Raw genomic sequence first — 24318 nt, 5'->3', positions numbered from 1 at the left:
TGTCTTATGCCTGGAAAAATACAGAGAAAAATCTTGAGACTCACTCTCCTATCAAAAAGTACAATCTTCTGCTTACAATCTTCATCCAGCACAAAATACATGAACCACAATGAAACTGAGCAGATACTGTGCATTCTCAGAACTGCCTGATAAGGAGGAGTCCATTAAGTAATGTAGCACAACCAGTATTTGCCAAACTGGTCCCAGTTGGAAGAAATTTGCCACCCTCCCCCAAAGAAATTCAAGATCAGGAACTCCACCCCACTCCAAAACATGATTTTGTGAAGTCAGGTAACTACTATCAGTAATCAGGAATATCCTCCAAACTGCACAGCAAGAGTGCTTTGTATACAAGATCTCTTTTTTTCCCTGTCCTCCCTCATAGATATAAGCTTCCCTGACAAGAATAAGCTGAAGCAACTTTTAATCAAACAAAGAGCCTGTATACATCAACAGAACAATAGTGATGCTGTCAATCAGAGGCATGGAGAAGTCAATAGATAAAGTGAGTCATGTAAGCAGCCTGCAAGTCAGCCACTTGTCTGACAAATGGTCTCAGCTTCTCAGCAAAGCCTGGGTACTCCTTGCACTGAACACTTACACCTGCTAGACAGAGGGTGAGGGAATAACAAAAAAAACCTCACACACAATCCTCTGTCTCCCTCAGGAATAGTAGTATTTCCTTTGGGCTGGAGTTGGCAGAAAGTGCCTCTTCCATTTTCTTTTTCTTTTTTCCCCTCCCTGCACTAGGTTTATCTTCATGGCATTCTTGATTTCTTCCCCTGATGCAGACTGAATGAGTCTCAGCCCCTCAGCTGAGATGCCTGGTTGCTTTGCAGCACTAGCTTTATATCACCCTTTACTAAGAGGTACGTGACTGTTTCGCAGGAGAACACCGGGCAGTAGATTTTTTTCCATACTCAAGTGTCCCTAAGCCATTTACCTACTAAGTTTATTTTACCTGTAGTTTTACTCCAGCATGTTTCCACACACTTGCTTCAGAACTGGAAGACATCCAGATGCGCCACGCAGCAATGCCTCAGCTAGTCAGTCCTCCACAGATCCAGTGCTTTTTAGCTTAGCACGGCCCCACACTGCAGCTTCCAGAGTCCCAAACACACATTGCAGCACTTCTCCAGACGCACTCATATGTTCTAAGTTCAAGTGCAACTACAGCACTGATTGATTCATTTTTGACCTCATACAAGTTTGATTATCAGGATTAAGCAGACTACTGAAAGGTAGATTACAGAAGATTTAAAAAATATGTAATTCGCCAGCTAATCATTATCTTCCCTTTATGCAGAAAGGAGTGAAAGAGAGTCAGACTCAGAAGAGTATCTTAATTTTCGTTCTTTAAATTGCCATTTGGAGGAGCACCTTTACCACAATACCAAATACTGGCTACGAAGGAGTCTAGGCAGATCCCATGCCCAAAGTGGGATGGCAGAAGCTTACACAGAAAGTTGTTACAAACATGACCCTACCATCTCTACTAGCTGCAAACTTACCCTTTTCTAAGTAGGTCCTTGGTGCCCAAGGAGGGTCCTCCTCAGCATATGGATCACTGTACTCCACCACAGCTGCTTCTTCCTCCTCATAATCCTCTGGAGGTGGGGGGGGAGGTGGAGATTCATCAAACACTGGCTCATCCACAGGCGGTGGCGGGGGAGGAGTATCTGAAACTGAAAATAAGCAACAGCATAACCATGAAAATGTCTCTAGAACCATGGTAGCAGGTTGAAGTAATATTCCCTGTCCCAATTAGTTGCACTGGGACCAATAGTTAGAATTTGTGAAAAAACACTAGAGACAATAAAATTCAGAGAAGGAACAATCAGGTTCCTCCAATAAAATTATTTCCTTTTCCCTCCCTTCACAGTTTCAGACAAACTTGCAGAGGTGGTAGAGAAGGCAGAGTTATATAGACAAATCTTTCATCCATTCAAAACAAAAGCCACATCCAGTAATAAATCATAGCATGAGGAAGCAGCAAACTTACTGTTTTCTTGAACCCTGGCCACAAATCCCATTAGTGGTAACTGTGGAGTTACCTGTAGGATGCAGGGGGGAGGAGGAGCAAGGGATGCTGCCACAGAAATTAAAAAGAGAGAGGCATTCAGTTAGAAACACAACAAAGCAGCAAACAGGAAAGTAGACATCATCACCATTTAGACAGTGTAGCAGTCTGCCAAGAAGCTAAGATAAAAAGGCTGACATTCAAAGGAAAACGGCTCAGGTGGTTTAAGCATATTCCTAATCCTTACTTCCAGGGGATTTCTCTATTTTTAAAATTTCCAACCCAGCTCTTTTTCATAAGATTAAGAATGCACGCTGAAGTATTCTTCTCCTCTATGAGATTCCCTTCAGGTGAAGCAGTATAGCACCTTTAAGAATAGACCTAACCAACAAATATATCAAAAGGATTATCTCCCTATAATCCTCCATCCTCTAGATCAAATTGATATTTATAGAGGCAACTTCTGTAACAGCATTCTCAAATCCTTAGTAATGAAAATGGATATAACTAGTTTTCTCCAAAACATAGGGCAAAAAACCCATCAAATGAGGCAGTTATTTTAAGCAAAACAGAAGAAGATGCCTTTGAGAAAGGAGCATATTTGGAAGACATGGAATTTCTGCCCTTACTGGCAGAACAAAGCACACTCTGCTGCTGCCGAACAACAGGGCCTATTCCAGATGTGCTGCCTCATTTCCTTCCCACCTGATTTCACAGGCCACTGCACTGAACTCTGAACAGCCCTTTCACTGACAGAAGAGCTGTCGTTCTACAATGCACGTAAATTCACATTTAAAGATACTCTCAGCAGGCTGAAAATGTTGTAACACTGAACTGTGGTTTAAGCCAGGAATGAAAGTTTCAATTATCTAGTTAAGTTTAAAAATAGTTAACTAGTTTTATCTAGTTTTAGTATCACTTTGCAAGAGCAATGCAGCAATATTCTTTAAGCAAGTTCCAAGATTATTTCTCAGAAAGCACATCCAAGGAAAAGCACAACTAAATAATTTTCTTGTTAGTTGTGGCATAAAAAATATTTAGTCATGTCCAAAAAAGAATGAGGAAAAAGGTCTACACTTCATGTACCAACACATTTTATTTAGCTTGCAGAACAGAACTAAAATTTCAGACTAACTCCAGACCCAGTAGGAAAACCGCCAGGTACGATGCAGTATTTTTCAGAATTCACATCAGAGCAAATGATAAGAACTCCAGGGCATTTAGAATTCACGTCTCAAAATTTCTTCTGTTTACTTATTTCAGTAATTATTATCTGAAGTGCTACCCCAAAGTAACCATCCTTTTTGTTGCAAAAATATCCTTGTAACTCCATATAAAGCAGGCAACATTATCTCACCATTTAATTGGTATTTCTTGAGAAAAACTGTAATACATTTCTAATTACAGCTTCTTTGACTTGAATGATGTGACCTTTGAGAGTACTTATTCCTTCAAGTATAACCACAGTAGCTGGAAAAAGACTTGGTCTTACATTTTTTCAAAGCAGGAAAAGGGAACTTGAAGTCCTACTGAAATGCAGTAATATTAATGAATTTAGCATTCTTGTGCAACTATGAAGTTCCCGCCTTTTTAATTATATCTGCTATAAAAATATTTAGTTTCAAAATGTTTCCTCTATTCACATGGATTCATACAATTCATATAAGACCAGCTTCAGTTTCCTAGATTCCTTCAGTGTACTTTGTTCGTGTGCTATATGTGTTTCTTTGAAATAAATAACAAGGCTTTCCACGTACGGAAAATAAATCACTCTAGACAAGCACTCTAAGCAAATACAAAAAAAAAAAAAAACCACCCACAAAAAACACCCTTTGTTCAGTTTGAGTTGTGTAATTTGATCAAAACGGTGATGCTAACACTAGCAGACATCATTCCTTGTTAATCTTTGCAATTTGGTTTGTGCTTCAGTCTATGCACAGTGCAGGGACTATCATATTCTATTGCCTCTATATGATATATAATGACTCTAAGCTAATTTTGACCTTTAGGAACCAATACAATAAATATTTTATTAATCATGACTTTGTTTATAAAGTGCATCAAAAGAACTTTACTGTACCTTTGCTATCTCAAAAGATGAGAGAAACACCAGCTTAAACGGTCACTCCCAGCTTCCTTCCGTATAGACCATTGGTAGATTAAGAGTTCACCTACACAGTTCTGTAAATTAATTCTGAAATCCTCAACAGCGCCTTCCACTAGATTGCTTCAGCCTGGTAAGAATTCAGCTATACAAATAGTGTGTAGTGCAGACCACCATCTCAACACTTGCCCAGTTTCCCCCACAGGGTTTTTAGCCTGTGCTGAGCTCTATACTGCTTAGATACTGGTATCTAAGGCTGCAAAGTTAAAACACTTGTTAGGTGGCATGACTGGCAAAAGCATCTTTGGGACAGACATATGCTGAGTTCATTCAGGGTCTCCATTTCTTAATATTTTCTTTTCAGTTGTTAAATGGTCTCACGAGAAAGCAGAAGGCAAGGCAAGTGTCTTTTATCTTCTGTGAAGGGAATAAATAAAATCACTGTGCCGAAAAACTAAGAATGGAAGTGGAATAAATAGTACTGCCTTATTGCCAAACAGGCTGCAAAGAACAAGCCATAGCTGGCACACTCCTCTTCCTGTTGTAAGGTCTCTTTTTCAGTTCTTAAGTTGGTATTTTCCCCCTCTCCTCAAGAATGCTGAGGAGCAATTGTAACCCCTGTCCTGTCCCAATAACCCTGCTCCTTACAGACACGACAGTCCCTCCATTCTTAGGGTCTTCATCAATTATGCATGTTTGAGCATCCTCTCCTTTCAAGGTACAGGTCAAAACCACTTGGTTTAGTATAACTGCAAAGCTAATAAATTCTGTATTCTGCTAGGTATATATAAAAGTCTCTTACTACAACTGCTTTTTATGTTGTATCAAGTGTGCCAGTACAATTGAAGTATTTTGTGATTTACAGCTCATGTGACTAATCACCATAATGATCATCATCTTTTTGGGTACACAGACTGAATTGTGGTTATGTAACTTATTTAAGTCTATTTGGCATCTTCTGTGATTATCTCTTAACAATGCAATGGCAGCATGCGGACAATTACCCCTTTGCTAAGTGGGATGAGCAGAAATGCACAGCAGTTGTCAGAAACTCTCTGGATATACTGAGAAGGTAATCCTGAAAGGTTTCTTTTGCTATTACCCTGTCCTTCTTGCCTATTCCCCTTCAGCCTTCAAAATGCACATAATGTGCTTAACAAACACCACATATTTCAGGCAACTGGGCTGCAACTTAGTCATATAACTTCCTCCACCCCCGTCCCCAGCAGGACCTTCCATTTCCTTCTCTAGTTAAGTACACACATCTCTTTGAAGGGTAGCTCACAAGCATTAATATTTGAACCTGATCAAATCTCTTAAATGCAGATGGCAGCATTTGACCTAATTCCAAGTTCAGTGCTCAATTTTTTTTTTTTTTCAAAAAAAACAAACAAACAAAAATAAAACCAAAACCAAAAAACCACCACAGACAAAACCCACTACCACAACAAAACACAAACACACTGTAGTGCTTGCAAATCAACATTCAATCTTGCTGGTAATAGGGCATTTCCTAACAAGGAACCTTCAATACATCTCCTGCATCTTTCGTTAGCTTTGTCAAAAAAGAAAGTCTCCCCCTGTTCTGGTATCAAAACTTTCACGTCGCATCAGAAGCACAGGGAAAAGGACTCCTTAGATGAAAAGCTACTGAGTTCTGCCTGACACACAGGACACACCATTCCTTTTTAATATCTCATCCTGCTTTTTAAGATGCCCATTGAAATAACATCACCCGTGGACTTAGCAGATGGCATAGCTCCCTTGCATCCCATACCAAACACCACTGATGCGTCTAAGGGGTCTAACGCTTGCCCTTATATAACAAGTGCAATTTATTGAACTCTCCATTAATCAGAAGGAAAAAATAGCATACAAAATAAAGACTGATTCATGAAGAATCAGTGTTCTGGTGCAAAATCAAATGTTCATCCCACACCAAAGCAGATACATGACACAGGGTGTAGTAAAGGACTGAAGCTTGTCTAATAGGGACTGGGAGACAAAAGAAGTTTATTTGGCAACAAAGCCAGTATTGTTTTAAGCTGCTTGCCACAATGGAATCTAAACACTCTGTATTTGAACTGCAGCTTTGGCTTGGTTACCAGCAACATACTGGAAGTTATCTGAGACTAACTGCAAGATCTGCAATGGAGACAGAACGTAAAACTTCAGAGATCTGGCAGCCACTGCATTCACCACTGTGTTGAATTCAACAGAGCAGAAAAACTTTCTTACCAGGGTTCTGGTTATAAAACGGTCCTCCGTTCATCTGATTCTGAAGGCTTGTCTGTGATGTGATTGAAGGAGGACGCCGATATGGCAAAGACCCCCCTATTGTTGGGGGAGTGTGTCGAGATGCAGGCCTGTTCATGCTGTAGAACTGAACCGGGTGACCTAGGTTAGAAAGAGAGATGTATTAGCAAAGAGAAGAATGATGCCTGCCTTTTTTATATCTGCATTCAAGATTCAAAGGCTTGGAGAGGTTTTTGGTTTTTTTTTTTTTTTTTTAAGACAGTCTGCATCCTAGGAGCAGTCACCAAGTTCAGCTGCCAGACTGGCAGGACACTGTATGTCTCAATAGCAACACAAAAATCAACTCCCCCAACTGCCTGCACTCAGCACTGCTCACAAAAACCAGTATGAAAATACAAATGTGTCTAAGCTAGAAAGTTTCAAAATGAAAGAAAATAATTCACAGTTATCCATTTTATATAATGTATTATAATAACTGCCTGCAAATTTAGTTATTTATAAACCTGCAAAAAAATAACACTTCACAGTCCAGCAATTAAGCAACATACACATACAGAATTAACTGTATGCCATTTCCAAGATTCAAAACTGTTACCATCTGTAAGTGAAAAGCACAATACCAACTATCTTAGTGCTGTGCAGGAAATACACAGAGAATCATCTGGGGAGAAGAGAATGTCAGAAATCTGGCCTTGAATGTTTCCAGGGATGGGGCATCCACCACCTCTCTGGGCAACCTGTGCCAGTGTTCCACCACCCTCAGTGTAAAATATTTTTTGCTTACATTTAGTTCGAATCTACCTCCCTTTATTTTAAAACCATTACCCCCTGTCCTATCACAACAGGTCCTACTAAAGAGTTTCTCCCCATCTTTCTCATAAGCCCCCTTTAGGTACTGGAAGGCCGCTGTAAGGTCTCCCCAGAGTCTCCTCCTCTTTTCCAGGCTGAACAGCCCCAACTCTTTCTGCCTGCCCTCACCAGAGCAGTGCTCCAGCCCTCTGACCATCTTTGTGGCCCTCCTCTTCCATACATGAAAGTAGTTTAGACATCAAGATCATCATCTCATAACAAAATTCATCACAGTTTGGAAGCTTCTAGTCATAGTCATGGATTCTAGTGTAAGTATCTTCTAATTTTATATTAAATTACAGCACCTTACACTAAATACAATTTCAAGAATGCTTCTGGCACCTGATGAAATTCTCACTATGAGAGACCAAAAATAATCAACACACAAATCAATTCACACCATTGTGATCAGCCTCCACTATAATGAAAAGCAACAAAGCACATAGGTAGCCGTATCTGAATATATGCATGAATTTGGCTGTCTAAAGGAAATCTTTACAATGCAGATGTAATGTCTCATCAAAAGCTGAAACAGAATAGTTTTATGGTTAGTAAGTATTACATGCTGCAACTTCAGCATATGAGAAAATGGAAAATGTGAGGCGATTTCATAAGCATTAAAAAAAGCAAGTTGCAATATACACCATAAGTACCACCTATTAAATCAAAATGCTTTAGTACTATTCTGCATAATAAAAACTTGTATTTTACCTGACACTGAACACAAAAAATTGCCCTTTTTATCAGTTCATTGAAAGAAGATTTGTCATTTGAAAGCACTGAAGAGACAAGTCATATAAATTATACTTTGCTAGATGCATTGGTTTTTATTCTATTCTCTTTCAGTAATGATCAGACACAGAACTATCAGTGCTGGTTCCTCCCAAACATAATTATTCTATGAGATGCTCAGTATCCAAGCCACAATAAAATGATAATGTAATAACTATGTAAATGTAAAAATTATAAAATTATATGATTGCTGTTTATAAAACTAGCACACCTTGAACTGTCTACTATAACTATTACCTTACAGTTGGGTATTAGCAGATATTTTCCAGTTATATTAAAAATAATAAAAAAAAAAAATTAAAAAATCACTGCTTCTGAAGTAAATTTGAATAGCCTTCGATTGTGATCACATCTGGGTTTCTCTGCCCACCAGGTGGAGCAGACACTCACCTGTAGAGGGTGTGGAAGAAACAGCAGGGGGAGTTGGAGAGGTGAAGCCATCAGCAAGGGGCTGAGCTCCTGCAGCAGCAGCAGCAGCATCTGGGGCAGCAGAGGAAGGGGCAGGAGCAGGAGGAGTGGGGGCAGGAGCAGAGGTAGCAGGAAGGGGAGAAGTGCCAGCCGAGCCAGCGGGGGCTACGTGAAGAGAGGAGGAAGAGGGGGAGTTAATAAGGAGATATGTTAGCAAGGATTAGAGAAAGCCTTTGACTATTCAGTGTTAGCTATTTATGAGATGCATAGTATTTTAGAATGCACAAGGACATGAGAGAAAAATGGAGCTGTTAAAGAAAGGCTCATTCCTATGTAGACAGTAAATGAGAATCAAGCAGGTTCCAGGTCTGAAGGGAACAATCCAGAACTTTTCACTGAAAGCCATTACTTTTGAAAGATATCTTTACACCTTGTTATTTATGCTTCAACCTGTAGCATGGCTGCCTTTAGCTTTTGTATGAATTAGAAAATATAAAGAAGAGGAAAGCCAAAAAATTCCAGTTCTTTGGTTCAAAAGCATCATGTATTTCAGATCACACTGAAAACCAAATAGACACTCTTCTTCACTCAAAGGGCTCAGCAAAGGAAAACGGAGTACTAATATCACTTCCTATTGCTGGGAAGACTGCACAATAACATTGAAGATGTGTCTTTTCATCACAACTCAGTTAGGCTTGCATGAATGTACTAAAGATTTACTCTGTGCCTGCGCCTCTCATTTAATCTAATTTAATCTTCCATGTATCTGCATGAACAGCCAATGAAAAACATTTATTTGCTTAAAAGGATAAGGGAGAAGTTTCCCCTAGCCCACTGACAAAGGTGTTGTGTCCTACCTAGTCACATGCAGGCAGCCAAGCAAAAAATTCTTATAAACAAGTTAATATATAAAAGAAGCATTATAGGACATCAGACACTCCCAGAAAAGACACTACTTGATTCAAACTCATATTATCAATAGCAAGCAATTCGCAAGGCTTGCATATTTCTGGATTATGAACTTTGAGACTTCTCTTGGGGTTTAGGAGACCTGCAAACGCTGAGCCAGAAAGAGGAACAGCAAGTTTCCATTCACCTGGATAGACACTGGGAGGAGACGGTGTAGGAACAGCAATAGGAACACCCACACTTCCACTTCCACTGTTCTCTCGACTGCTGCTCCGACTACTTGGATGGCTTCCTCCACTACTCCCACTGCTGCTGTAAGAAACCAAAATAACCCAGGGTAAGAATATGCTGCTGTGCATGCTGAAACGTAAGATCCCTAATAACACCTTACTAATTTAGAGAAGTAACAGGGAACAGGAGAAAAGAAACAAGGATGACATAAACTTATATGAAGCTTAGTTTTTCTAAAAGTCTTCACTTCGACTAAAGCACAACAAGTTTATCAGTTAGTCTTCGTGAACTTGCCCAAAAATGAAACACTTCCGGAACCTTGTTCCAAAGCACATCACTCCAACATTGTTAAACCCCTACTGAGCAAATACAGACCTTTTTCCTATAACTTATAAAACGTGTAGACTGTTTAGAGTCTGATTTATATGCTTTCATATAAGACTACTGAAATCTGTAAATTGTAAGATAAGTAAAAGTCAGATTTTTCTTATATTTTAAGTCCATCCGTGTAGCCACCCTCACGCACCTATGATGTTTTAAAAGCAGAGATTTCAAGAGAAGTATTTAGACCTGTCACATCATGAAACTCTTACTAGAGAAAAGGTTAGCCTTCTGCAGAACCTTTGGCAATACAGTTCAGCTTTATCCTGTGTTTGAAGTTATGAGCATCCTCAAAATACAATGCTCTTTTTCAGCTACTCAATCTATAAACAAAGGCTGTTCAAACAAAAATGTGAACTATAAGCATACTATCCAGCCCTTCAACATGTAGGAGGCAAGCTGTGTACAACATCTTTATCCACTTTTGTAAGCATTTCATATAATGATCTACCTACCTGAAAGACTTCACAATTTTAGTAATTCATTAAGTACTGTAACTAAGTGATGGCTTAGTGTGGTTAGTGTGATGGCTCACACTAAAACTAAGGTGACTAGGGCACTAACTGAACAATCTTAACAAGATTCACTATTCTGGTTTAATTAGAGCGCATTTTTCCCAGGCCAAACAATGTCCCAAATCCATACCATGAATTAGCAAGCTTTACTGTAGAGGTGCAGATTTGATATTTATTGTAGCATTTTTTGTCCATATGCTTGCACAATGCTAACTAAGCTTTGTACAAGACTACACTGAATACCTGTATGTGCGATTCCTCTGATTCACAGAAGCTGTTCTAACAGGGCTCTGTTGTGAGGGAGCCATATTGCGTGTTGGGCTAGGCACGTAGTCATTTGGTACCACGGGAGGACGTACTGGCTCCAATGTACGATATGGAGAGTGACGCCTACACAAGGACAAGTATATTTCAGAAGCAAATTAAGATAATATAGGCAAAACCAAAGATTTTTACTTCTTTAAAAGATAGCTACATACTAATCAGTAATGGGAGCTAAAAAAAAAAACACAACGTTTTTCCGTAAGTTTGCAGTACTACTTCGTAGGATGAGAAAAAACAATTAAGGATGTTCTTTATGTACTTCAGTCTCCAGATGTTTTTCCTATTCATAAACTCTATGTTGCACATCTCATTCTTGTTTTAAAAGTAATCCATATCTTGTTTTAAAATAAAGCACCATAGTCCGTTTGTACATACATAATCAACAAAACACATACCAACAAACAGCATTCATCCCACTTACAACGGATTTTCCTAAGGCCAAAGTCAAGTTCATAGACTTACATAGGAAAGCATTTTTATCATACAGAGCACAAATAATTATGAACAGTGCCACATACTAGTTTTCCAGTTGTTTAGCACTACCTGTCAAAGCCACACACTTAATGACATTTTACTCTAAACCATGTAGTTTTAAGTGTTCTGCAATGATAAAAAGGATCCAGTTGGGAAAGGCTGATGATGCCCACTGTCTTCTGGCAGAAACGTGCTGATGGATACATAAGACACAATCAGTATAAGAGGATGCAGCTGTAACACCTGACCTTTGTGAATGGTTAAAACAAAACAAACAAACAAAAAAACAACCCACACTACAGAAAAGAAAGAATATTCCCTTTTTTCCCTTCTGTTCGCCAAAGCCATTCAAACACTCGGTAACTGCGCTTACCCAATAGTTCCTTTTCCCGACATTGGTGGACTTGGTGGCTTCTGGGTGGGTGGTGTTGTACGAGGCAGCCCACCCATCTTCATATTCTGTGTGCTGACCTGCATGAAAGAACGGGGAGAAAAACGGCCTTCACTAAGCTCAGCTTCTAGGGGGAGAAACACTGAGATACCTTTAGCAATTAACTCTAAGTAGGGGAAGGTTTAAAGAAACAAAAAAAACCTGAGAGGCCATGCATTTTATATGCAGTCTCCACTCTACTAGAAGTTAAGAGTTGCGCTCAAAGGACTCTATTACACAGGGTTTTGTAAGATTGTATATATAAAAAGTTAATTTGCCTTTAGGCTATCACATAAACATTACATCGCTCACAATACAGACACTGCATCTAACTTGGTTAAATCTCCCAGTTATCTTTTGAGATAAAGGTAGTTACTTCAGGTTGCACTACTGAATGGCAAATTCACAAAAATATTTTTGAATACTTTTTAGGAATACTAAGGTTTATCTAATAGGTCACAATTTAATGTAATTCATACAAATATGGACAAGCCAAAGTAATCTCCAAATAGGATTCATTGACATTTTGATATCATTTTTTAAGATATTTATTGTAAATATTATTTATGTATATGTAAACATAGAGAGAAAAATACAAAGATGTACTTTTTTCCCCCCATTAAGTCTGTAGCAATTTAACCTCTAAGAACTGATAAATAAATGGACTGAGAGAAACCTCTTTCAGTTACTAATGAAGTAACTTTTAGATAAAAAAAATTACTCTAACTTCTTTTAAAAAAAAAAAAAACCACACAAAAAAAACCCCCAACTCATCTGCATTCCTAACTGATTGATCAATCTAGGAATCGTCAACAATTGTTACCAACGTAGGCATTTTGCTTATCTGTATACTGCCAGCCAAGCTTAATTCACTCACTCCCTTACAGGAACAATCAGTACATGGTCTTCCTTCAAGTCTCTGTTAATGAATGCTCAAACTATTACTTAGACACAGAGATATTCAACAAACCTAAATAAGTATGTTTACATCCCTTTTTCTTTTGTTCCTGTCATGCTCTATTTCACAGTGTTTCTTATTTCCAAAACATAAGTCTTGCCTCCTGCCCCCACCTCCCATATAAAAAAGGCACAGTGATCAAGGCATTAAAAGTATTTGCAAACATTATTAAAGGCAAATTACTCCTTTAAAATTGGACTATAACAATTCAATTTAAACTCTGGCAATGTTTAGATTTGTGAATTGATAAATATCGAGAACAGTATAAAGAGTAATATATTCAGTACTCTAATGCACTGAAACTTGATTCCCCGTCTCTGAATAACCCCAGTGCTATCACGTTTTCAATATGCTGGGAGGAAAAGAAAACCAAGCATTGGAAGGGGTTTTTTGTCAGATTCAAAACCAGATTTTGGATTTAGTTGTGCAAGAGTACTCTAATGTCAATTTAAGACAAAATTATTTTGCACACCATTATAAAGTCCTTTAAGCCAACTCTAAGCAATAAGAAATCTAAAGTTAATTCAAGTGAGGGATGAGGTAAGCACTGAACTACAACTACTTGAAGGGAAAAGGGAAAGAGTAAAACTAAGTATATTTTATTCTATACACGGAACATTAAGAAATGGCACATCTGCCTTTTTTTTTTTTTTTAAAGTTGCAGCACTCCCTGTATTTCCTCCTCCATTAAAGATGCCTGTTTCACCCACATACTTACCTATTGGAGTTATCAAAAAAAAAAACAAACCCTCAAACAAACAAAAAAAACCCCCAGCTTAAACAAACACTTGCTGCATTGTCACTTGCTATATTTCAAATGGCCTATTAAGCATAGTGGAGGACAGGTTTTGGATGTCTTTAGATGACAGCAAACTTACACCAACCTGTGTGCTCCTGAGTTTAAGTGTTTTAACTGGCTACACTACTGTTTCTGATTAGATGACGTAACCACTGGCTATTACTTTACAATTAATATAAAATTCCATCTATTTAACCATACAGAATCTTATTATTCGTATGCAATCACTGCAGGAACAAAAAATAAGTTTTAAGCTTCCACTGGGCTAGAGCTACATGAAAAGAAAGGACAGCAGAGGTGGAGGATGTAGTGACATCCCACAGTATACTGTGAGAAGTGGAAGTAACACTTGCCTGACTAATGCAGAACTCTAGTCACTGCTAGTTACTTTCATTAACACTGCAAATAAACATATCCTTGTCATAGGATGGAAGCTTTAGAAAATGTGGCCAAAAGAAAGTGATCCTTTTTTAGCCAAGAAACTTTAGTCACAGAGCAACTGTCCTTAAGAAAGGCTAAACTGAAAGACGGGGAAATGGACTGACAGTAAGCTTAGTTTCAGGCTCTTTGAAATTACTTTTCAACATTGAAATCGAAACACTGAAAGACCATGTAATTAAAATTTACAGGCTGTCTTCAAATCTGACAGGATTGGTGGCTTTAGAATCAGTAAGTTAACCCTATCTGAGTAACTTCCCCTTTGAGTTACAGAGAAATAGTCACAGACGAGAAATTAAGAATATAAAATTATTCCAACAGTTCTGATCAAAATGGACAGATCTGTGGAAGTAATATCAATGCAGGATACTTCCTTGAGGAAAAGAAAAAAAAATAAAAGGAAGAAAAATTAAAACTATACAAGTTGCAACTTCAGTTGAGATAGAAACATTGCAACATTTCCAATTGTGCCCTTCTATGACGGCATCTACTGGGGGGGAGCACCATTAATGTCGCCCTCTTGCAAAACTTTACTCTATTGCCTTTTCCAGTATGCACACACAGTTGTAAAGACAGTTTCCATACACAAATCCTCATCTACACATATCCTTCTTAACACACTTCTAAAATCTGAAGCAACCACTAGAACTCAAGGCCACATTTGCTGTCAAGTTTCAAAAATTCTTTTTCTAGAGTAAGTCGCAATTCACAATAATTTGCACTGTTTCTGACAAAAATTCCCCTAGCTCCGCCCAGTTGGAACTACCCAGATGCAAGTGGTTTAATTAGAGGGTGAAAGCAGATGAATGCATCTGTCTGTTGGTGGTTTGTTTGACTGCACATTGCAGGACCCCACAGGTCTGTGGTTGGTTTGTAGTGTAAGAAGTTGCAAATTCTTTAAGGAAACTGTTGCAAAAGAGAGCCTGCAACCAGAAACGCAAAGGAATATCTCTGCCTTTGCTCACAACTACCAAAACAGCTAACCACTACACTAAAAGAAAAAAAAAAAAAAAAAAGAAAAAACTAAGAGAGGCAGTAGTGACTTGGGCTCAAAGCTTGGGAACAAAACAAAACAAAACAGCTAACTGCTCTAAAAGCAGGAAGACAACCTGTGAACAGCCACGTGGTGCACAGTTTCTATGCAGAATCCATGCAGGGATTTTTCCAATCCTTTTTTTGCCTCTTCTCATGGAAGCAAAAAAGTAGAAAATATTACCAACTGAAATTACAAAGACGAACACCAAATAATTCTAGGGAGATCCTGAATAAGCTTCTTTTTTTTACTGGATATCTCAACAGAAGCTTTTTATAAGCGAATTAGCAAGCACCTACACTACAGAAGAAAGTGTCTTCTACCAAAGCTGTAACTCTGTCAGCACTGGAGCTGGAATTTGAAGTTTTGCTGAGGAAGAAACTGCACAAACAACTTAAAATAAGCAGATCCTTTGTAGGTAATACAACCTGGAGGGTGCTGTGAGATCCAGCTCCACAGTAACAGCCATAAAATGAACTGTAAATAAACGGACCACTATGGATCATTCTGTTTAAAAAGGGTACAACAGTATTTAGTCCAATATTTTCTATATTGAGCTACAGCGTCAGTTTTAGACGGGTAACATCTGATGACTTCAAGACACAATACAGGACTGACTAGAGTCATTACATAATGATCATTTTAAGTTTAATTTTTTTAATAATTAAGACTTATTTGTCCAATTTCTATTTTTAGCAACTAGTTTTTCATAGATCCCAGTGATTAAATCACCTTCTTATGGTCCTAAATATGACCGAGTTTCCTTCATAGTTACATTTTTATAAACATTTAACACATTGCGCTTCTTTAGCACTCCACTGTATCAGAAATTTGCAGTGAAATAAACCTGTTAAAACAGAGAAATCCTGCAGTTCATTCAATTCACTTCTGGGGAATATTTTCCTGAGGAAAGAAAAAAAAACAAACACCAAACAAGAAGTGCAGAAATCCATAGTTGGTCAGGTAAGAGCTGGTCATCAGACGTGCAAAAACTATTTGCACCAATGCACTGTGTATTTACATGGCTGTAAGGTACTTACCTACAACAAAGACTTCAATTCACATTTTTACTCTTCTGAAGAACATCTCATTGTGAGTTCAACTACCAAAACAAGCTGGGGTTTTTCCCAAAAATCCTGATTACCAGATATTCCACCCAATCAAGCCTCTGGAGAAGCTACTTTCTAAAGCCAAAGTTGGACTCAGCCTAGAAATTTTTAAGTGGTGCTTTATGGTCACATCTGATTTTCTAGAACTTTCAGGATGTCAAAAGAATCATCTTTTGACAAAAAGAAAAAGTGTCCTATCAGTGACGTTCCATGGATTATATTCAGAAGCTTTAGGCAGCTACCCAACCTTCTTGAGCAATTTTATACCTGACTCCAGCAAAAAGAACCTAAGGCTGAATGAAAACTACCTTTCCACACCTTGCTTCAACACTACAGAGAGGATGGAGTGTCTTTTGGCCCGTGATCTACTACCTCAAAGTAAATTCCTTTTCAGGCTGTTCTCAGCCACTTGGATACTTCCTCTGCATGTCTAACTAAACCATTTGTTTGTCAGTTGAGTAACCAGTTGATACAGAAGTGAAATGTCTAAATCTCAACCCCATTTTGCCAAATGTCCACAAGTAGAAGCTTCAGCAAGTCAGTTTACTTGTTTTTACCACATCCACCTACTTAAAGTAATCAAAGAATCAAGTCTGGTAAATACAAAAAGGATTAAGCAATGTCATTTTCAATTGATTTGTTGACAGGAGATGCTACAGATACTCTTCTGACAAAATCTATTTAAAATTTAAATTTAAGCTACTTGGAAACAAGCATGGTTAGCCCTGCTACAGTCAGTCAGTTTAATATTGTAACTGTTAGCTACAACTAAGGTATCGTTGCAGCCATGAAAAGTAAACACAGGCTAAACACTTCATATCCAATCTCTCATAAGTGAAGTAAAACTATTATTCACATGGAACTAGAGTTAGTAGCCACCTGTAGCTTTCTTCTTTCAGGCTGATGCACAGTGACTATAGTGAGACTTAAAGAATAACATGTCCACTGAGAGGTGCTGCACTGCTTTTTGCCTTTTTTGTTTTCTTTAAACTCTCATGTTTTGGCAAGTTGATTGACATACTGTGATTTCCCAAATCAAATTTCTGATCAAGTTCACTCTAGTAAAAATAAAGAAATAATATTTTAACTGGTGTTAAAACAAAAAATGTTGTTTTCATTCCAAACCTATACATAGAAAAAAAAATTGTCTGAAAAGATAAAGAGACACTTATCACTACTGCAAATACTGCACACACATGGCAGTTCACACGTACCCTATAATTATACAATGTTTACATTTTTTAGGATGGTCATTACTTGTTTATAACTGTAACTGCAGAGAGCAGCAAAGAAAACTGAGTTTGCAAACTGCTGTGGTGGTTTGCTTTTTTTTTAAGATCATTGAGAAAACCGTTATCCAATATGAATTGCGCCCAGAATAAGGCATATTCAGCAGTATTAGTTTTGTGTGGATAGACAGAAAGAGCCAGGGGGCACATATATTTTGCAATTCTCAAATAAAAAGCATTTAAACACGATGTAACTTGAAATACTGTACCTCACAAACTTATGTAAAAATAAATTTCAAATTACATGAGAGAAATCTCTCATTTATTAAACATTTTCCACGGTGATCAGATGTGCTACATACACTTAAATACCTTACTAAAAGTACCATCTGGCCAATTCCATATGGACATCATCGGGATATGTAGTAACACCTGGTTTTACAGGCAATCTTTTAAAGAATGTGCAGCATTTTCTTTTAGCTTTTTCCAGTCACGGAAAATAAGTCACTCAGTAAAAATATTTCACATCAACTTGGAACATCATTTAATTAATATACTCATACTACATGTTAGTATTCTATGTTCTAGAATACAGTTTCCTCTTCAAAACTGTGGTGGCTTCTACTAAAAAAAACTTTCATTCCCTCTTTCCCCAAACCAGTTGCACTTCAGGAGAATGACCATGTCACAATACTTAATAAAGGCTATAACCTATCTAATAATTAATGTGCTATGAACTCCAACATAGTATCATGTAACTTCATTTGACTGCTTGTCTAATTGATTTGATGCTTTCTATTGCTACTTCTGCAGCCACTAAGGCTACTAACATTTAAACCTCCTTGAGAATTTGACATATTTCAGTCGAGTTCTTTGATGCACTGTTCATTTAATATCCAACTAAATAAACCACTTAGCTTGTTGTTTAAGGGCTATTAAATATTTCACACAACTATCAAATTTGTGAAAGTGTTCATATATATGACTGCTTCTCAGTATTTAAATAGTGCTAGTAGCTTCAGAAAAAAAAGAATTAAGGATACTGCAACTTTAAAAAATATACAGATTTGCATTTGTTACACAACTCTGGAACCCATTATTTGAGCAGTCTCACACTGAAACATTAATCCCAATCAAATCATAACTTATACCGTGTATAGGATAAAGAATATTACACAGGGGGAGGCTCATGTTCAGTCGCTATCTATTCACTGTATCTTTTGGTCTACACACGGTTAGTACAACATTCCTCCCTTCTAAACGATCTGGTAGATATGCTGAAAGCAGTCAGTATTTCGCCACAAAGCTTTTGAAATGAACTGGTTTAGCTTCCTTACAGACATCAATTTGTAACACAAAATGTTTTTCTGCAATGAAGTTATCCAATGGAAGGTCTGATACACAGGAGGGAGAGCAGGTGTTGTTTTAAACAATCAGTAGCATTCATGTTAATTATCTCCCCGTGTGTAATAGTCTCATAAGAATAAGAATGGAAATTGAGCCCTGGGGTTTCTTACCTTAAATCTAAGCAACCACTTAATGCATAAATGGAGCAAATAAAAGAGGTAAGGAAAAAAGCATTGAAAGGTTAGTTGGAACTTCAGGATATGAAGAGAAAGGAAAAAGAAAGAAAAAAGTTAAGCATTCAGCATTAACAAAATAATGTATCAGTAGATCATAGAAAGAGTGGTTAAAGCAGAATGTGTCATGAACAAAAGATTTTCAAGCCGAAACTTCAAATATACATTGAACATTAAGCCTTCAGATTACACCTTAACAATAATGCTCCAGTACTTGTACACTGTTTAGTCAAGTTCTTACAGTGCTAACAAAAAGTCAGCTTCTTTCAGAATGGATCATGAGATCTAGATGGATTAACTTCAGAGATTAATTTATTTGAATTGTCAAGAAAATACCCTTATCAATACCCTGAGCTCATTTAAATTGTTACATGCATTAGCATATTTACAACTGGCTGAAACAGAAGCCTCTAGAACATTAAGTTAATATATGTTCTTTCTTAGATAATGCTCTTAGTTACCTCTTAACCCGATGCCATGAGATATCTCTTGAACAAAAATCAAGAGCAAATCATCACATCTTTTAGGAAGTACAGCACTCTGTACGGATACTGGACCACATAATATATAGTTTAGAAAATACTGGTGAGACATTAACCAACAGCAAAATCTTATTTTAAAGCCTAAGTGCTAGCTTTTTGACACTAAGTCCTACATCTTACTGGCACAATACCATGTATCTTCTTTCCCCATAATATTTTTTTTCAAAAGTAGTAGTCCTTCCATTTTAATATCTTCCATTTTGAATATCTTTTATTTGAAGATCTGTTTTCAGTTCAGCTAATCTAAACATACCATTACATTCCTTACACTTTTTGTAACACTGAACATGAAATATACAGAATCTCAACAGTGGAGCATCCAGAGTGACTACTCCGTTTCACCCATTTAGATCATAAATAGACCCTAATGTATTAAAAAAGAAACAATCTGATTTACTTCAATATCTCCTGTCTTCAAGTTAAAGTTCCACAGATCTATTAACCAAAATGGTCTCTGCTTCATATAGCTGCATTGGAAAACCAGGTCCCCCTGTACTGGCCAGACAGAGTGGCAATTACATTAAGAGAGTCCATGGGCTGAGACCTCTTCCTCAGCAGCATTACCCTATAATTACAGGGCCTTAACACACACCACTTTGAATAATCAAACTTTTTTCTCATCCTCTTGACTAAAAAACTCTTTGGAGGGAAGAACAGATTGGAAGACTAAGTCAGGAAAATTTGAAAAAAAAATTGAAATCAGGTCTCTTTCAGACAAAAGGTTCTTTAGATTTTTGCAGCACTATAGCCTCCGTGAGGGAAGTCGAGGAGGGACTGCTGGAATGATATAGTGGCACTTAAATTCTCTCTCAATCATATCGCAGAGCACCTTTTCCTGAAGATGGTATCCAGTAATGCTCTGAATTTTCGAACGGAAAGGCTCAAGTGCCTATACTACTTCTCTCAAGATGGCATACTGGATTTCAAGGCCAGGTTGGTGAGGCTCTGAGCAACCTGATCTAGTCATAGAATCATACATAATTGTAATTGTAAAGAGAATAATACATTATTGGCCAAGAATCATAGAATATTGTGGATTGGAAGGGACCTTCAAAGGTCATCTAGTCCAACACCCCTGCAAGAAACAGGGACATCCCCAACTAGATCAGGTTGCTCAGAGCCTCATCCAGTCTGGCCTTGAACGTTTCCAGGGATGGGGCATCCACCACCTCTCTGGGCAACCTGTGCCAGTGTTATACAACTCGCATTGTAAAAAATTTTTTCCTAATATCCAATCTAAATCTACCCCCCTCTATTTTAAAACCATTACCCCTTGTCCTGTCACAACAGGCCCTACTGAACAGCCTCTCCCCATCTTTCCTGTAGGCCCCCTTGAGGTACTGGAAAATCAGGGATGTCCCTGCTCCTTGTAGGGGGTTGTACTAGATAACCTTTAAAGGTCCCTTCCAATCCACAATATTCTATGATTCTTGGCCAATAATGTATTATTCTCTTTCCAGTTTGCCATCTTTCTCAGGGGTTGCAATGAATGCTTGCTGCATTAGCTTTGATTGTTCTGACAATGCATAATTCTCATCCAAGTACTAGAGGGGAAGTCCTATAGCAGAAAAAGCAGAAAGAGGACAAAGAATGCAGACTGAGGCACCCTGATGCTAACTAGAACTTTAATGCTATTTATGCAATAACTTCTAAATATTCATTTGAAGGGGAAAATGCCATGGTTCAAGCAATAAAGATTTATGAACAGGCAAATTCAAAAGCTCCTATCCCCATTCTTTTTTTCCCTCTTTGTTCTCCAGCCAGAGACCTAGTAAACTAATCTGTAATTACTCAAGCAGAACAAAAACAGGTTCATAAGCACAACTGTCCACTTTCTCCCCATCAGCAAGAATGGTTCTTTCTTCTGTTCTGAACACAGAATTAACCTGATTGTAACATATCTACGGATCTTAAGGATGGTTATAAGTTCTCTGCTTACTGTTTCACAAGTCCACAATACTTTCTCATTCTCCAAATACCATACACTGTAAATATCACCTGTAAGATGTTTCAAGCACATCACAAGCATAACAAATGGATGCAAGTACACACCTGAGTCATCATCCATTTGATGAACTATGTTCTTTCAGAAGAACGTAATTCATTGCATCACAGTGAGTATGATTCTGCTACATTGAGGTAAGTGGAATACCAATTATAATGGTTTAGAGCAAATGCTAAACAAGATTGTGCTGCAGAGCAATTAAAAACTATTTTTTAATGAATTCTAAAATAACCTCCTTAAAACAAAAGTGATAATTAAAATATTAGCAACAGTAATCCTACAGGTTAATATGCTCCATCCATATCCAGAAGGAGTTCTGCTGCTATGCAGAAATTCAAAATTTTTAAGAACTGGCAGTAGATTTAAACATAAGATTGGTCAAAACAGTAGTTATTAATGCTGGAGTTTTTTAGTTTGGTTTGGTTTTCCAAATCAAGCTTAAAGAGTTACTTTTCTTTTTAAAATCTGTTTAGACTTACAAATTGAGGTTGACTCTTTTGGTAAGAAATGGGAAAAAAGACTCTGATAACAAACAGGATGTTGAGAAGACTCTGAGTAAAATTGCTTGGGGAAGATATTTAAATTGGACTGTTCAGAATTTGTATTTTAAGAGTTAGGTGAAACAACCTATTGCCATTTAAATGGCTGTCCAAGCAGACAGTTCAAATAGAATATAGATAACTTAATGCAGTTAGGTGTCAAGCAAAAGAAATTCTGGTGTACTTTGACTGGAAGAAGCATCTTACCTTACTGCTACTTAGCAGGTTTACAGATTTGTTAGTCTGTCATGTCAAAATGACACTGCTTTGTGTTATTTGCCTTTCTTCTCCTGGAACTTTAACACTGTCAGTGTTCTCATTTCTGTATTTGTTTTCCTGGCAGCACAAGTTAACAATGAGCTCACACCTGCTAACATTGTGCTTACATTCAGGATGTGCTTTTAAAAACGCATATCTGATCTCACACATGATATTACTGCTGTTGTGTACACTCATATAACACTTGCATACAACAGCCACCAGTTGTGTCTCAGTCTCATCTTTGCCCTGAAATTCCTAGTTTTTCCTAGTTTTAAAAGGGAGAACCAGCTGGCTTTGAACTCTGTAACAATATTCCCATTCTGAAACCCCATATCGCACAAAAGTTGTAGAGAGCTCACTTTAACAAAGGACATCACAGGATACAGGCAGAAAAGGGACAGCCATTAGCCTTTCAGCCCCCAGGTACATCCCTGGCAACTGATTCAAACAGTAATAGCAGCATCACACAAGTAGGTATTCAGAAGCATTTTAAAAGGTGAGACTCATAGTCCCAAATATCCTCAGAAATAAGATTTAGTGGGTTTGCAAGGTTTAGAAACATTGGGGTAAGAGAAGGGGAAGGGGCAACTACAAGTTGACAGGACTCCTCTTATGTTTATAGACACACTGGTCAGGCAAGGAGAAACTGGTATATTACCATGAAAAGCATCAGATTATTTTGAAAACAAACAAAGACAATGTATTTGCAGTTTGGCTGTTTTAACAATATCACCTACCTTCACTCCATGTCCAATATCATCTAGAATTGTATAATCAATAGGTTTCCTGATGTAGCGAACTGGTCGCTCCAAGTTAGCTGGTGCAATGATTTTGTGAGTTCTTGAGGTGTTTTTGTTTGTAGTCAAGATACCAATTTCTCTTCTAGCAACTTTCTCTTTGTGAATGTCCACCGTCTACAAAAGACGCAGTGTATTTACTAAGTGGTATGCATTTGAACACAGAGTCAGTATAAAAAAAACCTGAATTAGTTACAATGTTGCAAAGATCTCTCTATACTGTGCTAAAGATATCACTACACATACCTGATTACATCATCTTTCTTCAACTTACTGAACTTGCCACCTCTAAACGCACACTAATAGCTACGAGTTTTCTGTTACTCTCATGCTTTACAGTTCAGCAAAATTCCTTCCCCTTTCCATTTTTACTAGTTCCCATTAATTTACTGACACTGTTTTATACAATTCCTCCAAATATCCCTTTTAATTTTACAATTGCACTCTAAGCTCATCTTTGAAATAGTCTCCAACTAGATGAAGTGTAAAGATACCTTCCCAAACCTTAACTTTTATGACCTGAAAAACAAATCATAAGCAGGTTTTCTTACACTGTACAACAGTCTGCTCAACTAGGACTGGTAGTTATATGACAGAATAAAATTTAACTCAGACAATTTGACAAGGTATTTCAGTTATTACAAATCACTCATTACAAAGCAATGATTAGATTGTAGAAGGTGGTCAATACTAATTTATCAACAACGAAGCCAGTGGCTAAGCCCAGTGCCTTCACTTAGAATGCCTAAAGCCAACACTGAAAATCCCTTGCTCCACATATTACAATGAGTACCACAAAAGAATCCCTAGTGTAAGACAAAAATGTGCTGAAAATTCATTGCCTAAAAACACATATTTGAATCTTTGTTTGGTAACAAGACTAGAAAAAAGTTACCAAAGAGTCTATCTATCCCTTCCACGATAGTAAAATCTCTTAAATCATGGTGCATGGAGTTGTTGGCATCATTTGAAACAAAAATAACTCTTTGCTTGCAAAACAGCTTTCCTTGTAGGAAACTTGCCAGAGTTGTGAACAAACATTTTCGCTATGGGCTAAAAGAAAGTAAAACACTAGCCAGAATCACCACCATTAGGATTTCTAAACATTCATGGAATTTCTTATTACCACTTTAGTGTTCATGAATAGCACTAGAAAGACTGTTCAGTTAGGAGACAAGCTCTGTAGTAACTAAGGAACAGGTACAAATGAGAACTCACTTTCATAATACTTTTTTTTTTTCTGTGAGCAAGGATTGGGGTAGTGGGGTTGGTTACACTGTTTTATCCTTTTGTTTGTGTTACTGATAGCAAAACAGACCCTGTATTACCCTGTGC

General features: G+C 37.6%; 1 protein-coding gene across 18 annotated transcripts in view; it reads right to left on the bottom strand.

Annotated features, from left to right (window-relative positions):
- ABI2 (abl interactor 2) overlaps window positions 1–24318 on the bottom strand; it is a 68684-nt gene that overhangs the window by 9808 nt on the left and 34558 nt on the right. Inside the window, exons 3-11 of one of the 18 annotated variants that reach the window (XM_086751608.1) lie at window positions 22924–23100; window positions 18777–18794; window positions 11637–11734; window positions 10709–10855; window positions 9526–9650; window positions 8412–8594; window positions 6363–6521; window positions 2003–2089; window positions 1512–1685 (exon numbers count right to left, since the gene is read on the bottom strand). In XM_086751608.1, the coding sequence (XP_086607734.1) occupies window positions 1512–1685; window positions 2003–2089; window positions 6363–6521; window positions 8412–8594; window positions 9526–9650; window positions 10709–10855; window positions 11637–11734; window positions 18777–18794; window positions 22924–23100 (1168 nt within the window). The remainder of the gene's footprint in view (window positions 1–1511; window positions 1686–2002; window positions 2090–6362; window positions 6522–8411; window positions 8595–9525; window positions 9651–10708; window positions 10856–11636; window positions 11735–18776; window positions 18795–22923; window positions 23101–24318) is intronic. The other 17 variants (XM_086751610.1, XM_086751615.1, XM_086751613.1 and 14 more) reach the window with 17 other exon arrangements.

This window comes from Chlamydotis macqueenii, chromosome 6 (assembly GCF_036417535.1).
Source record: "Chlamydotis macqueenii isolate bChlMac1 chromosome 6, bChlMac1.mat, whole genome shotgun sequence".
NCBI classification, from domain to species: Eukaryota; Metazoa; Chordata; class Aves; order Otidiformes; family Otididae; genus Chlamydotis; species Chlamydotis macqueenii.
The sequence above is the reverse complement of the archived record's forward strand: the minus strand, read 5'-3'. Positions and strand labels throughout refer to the sequence as shown.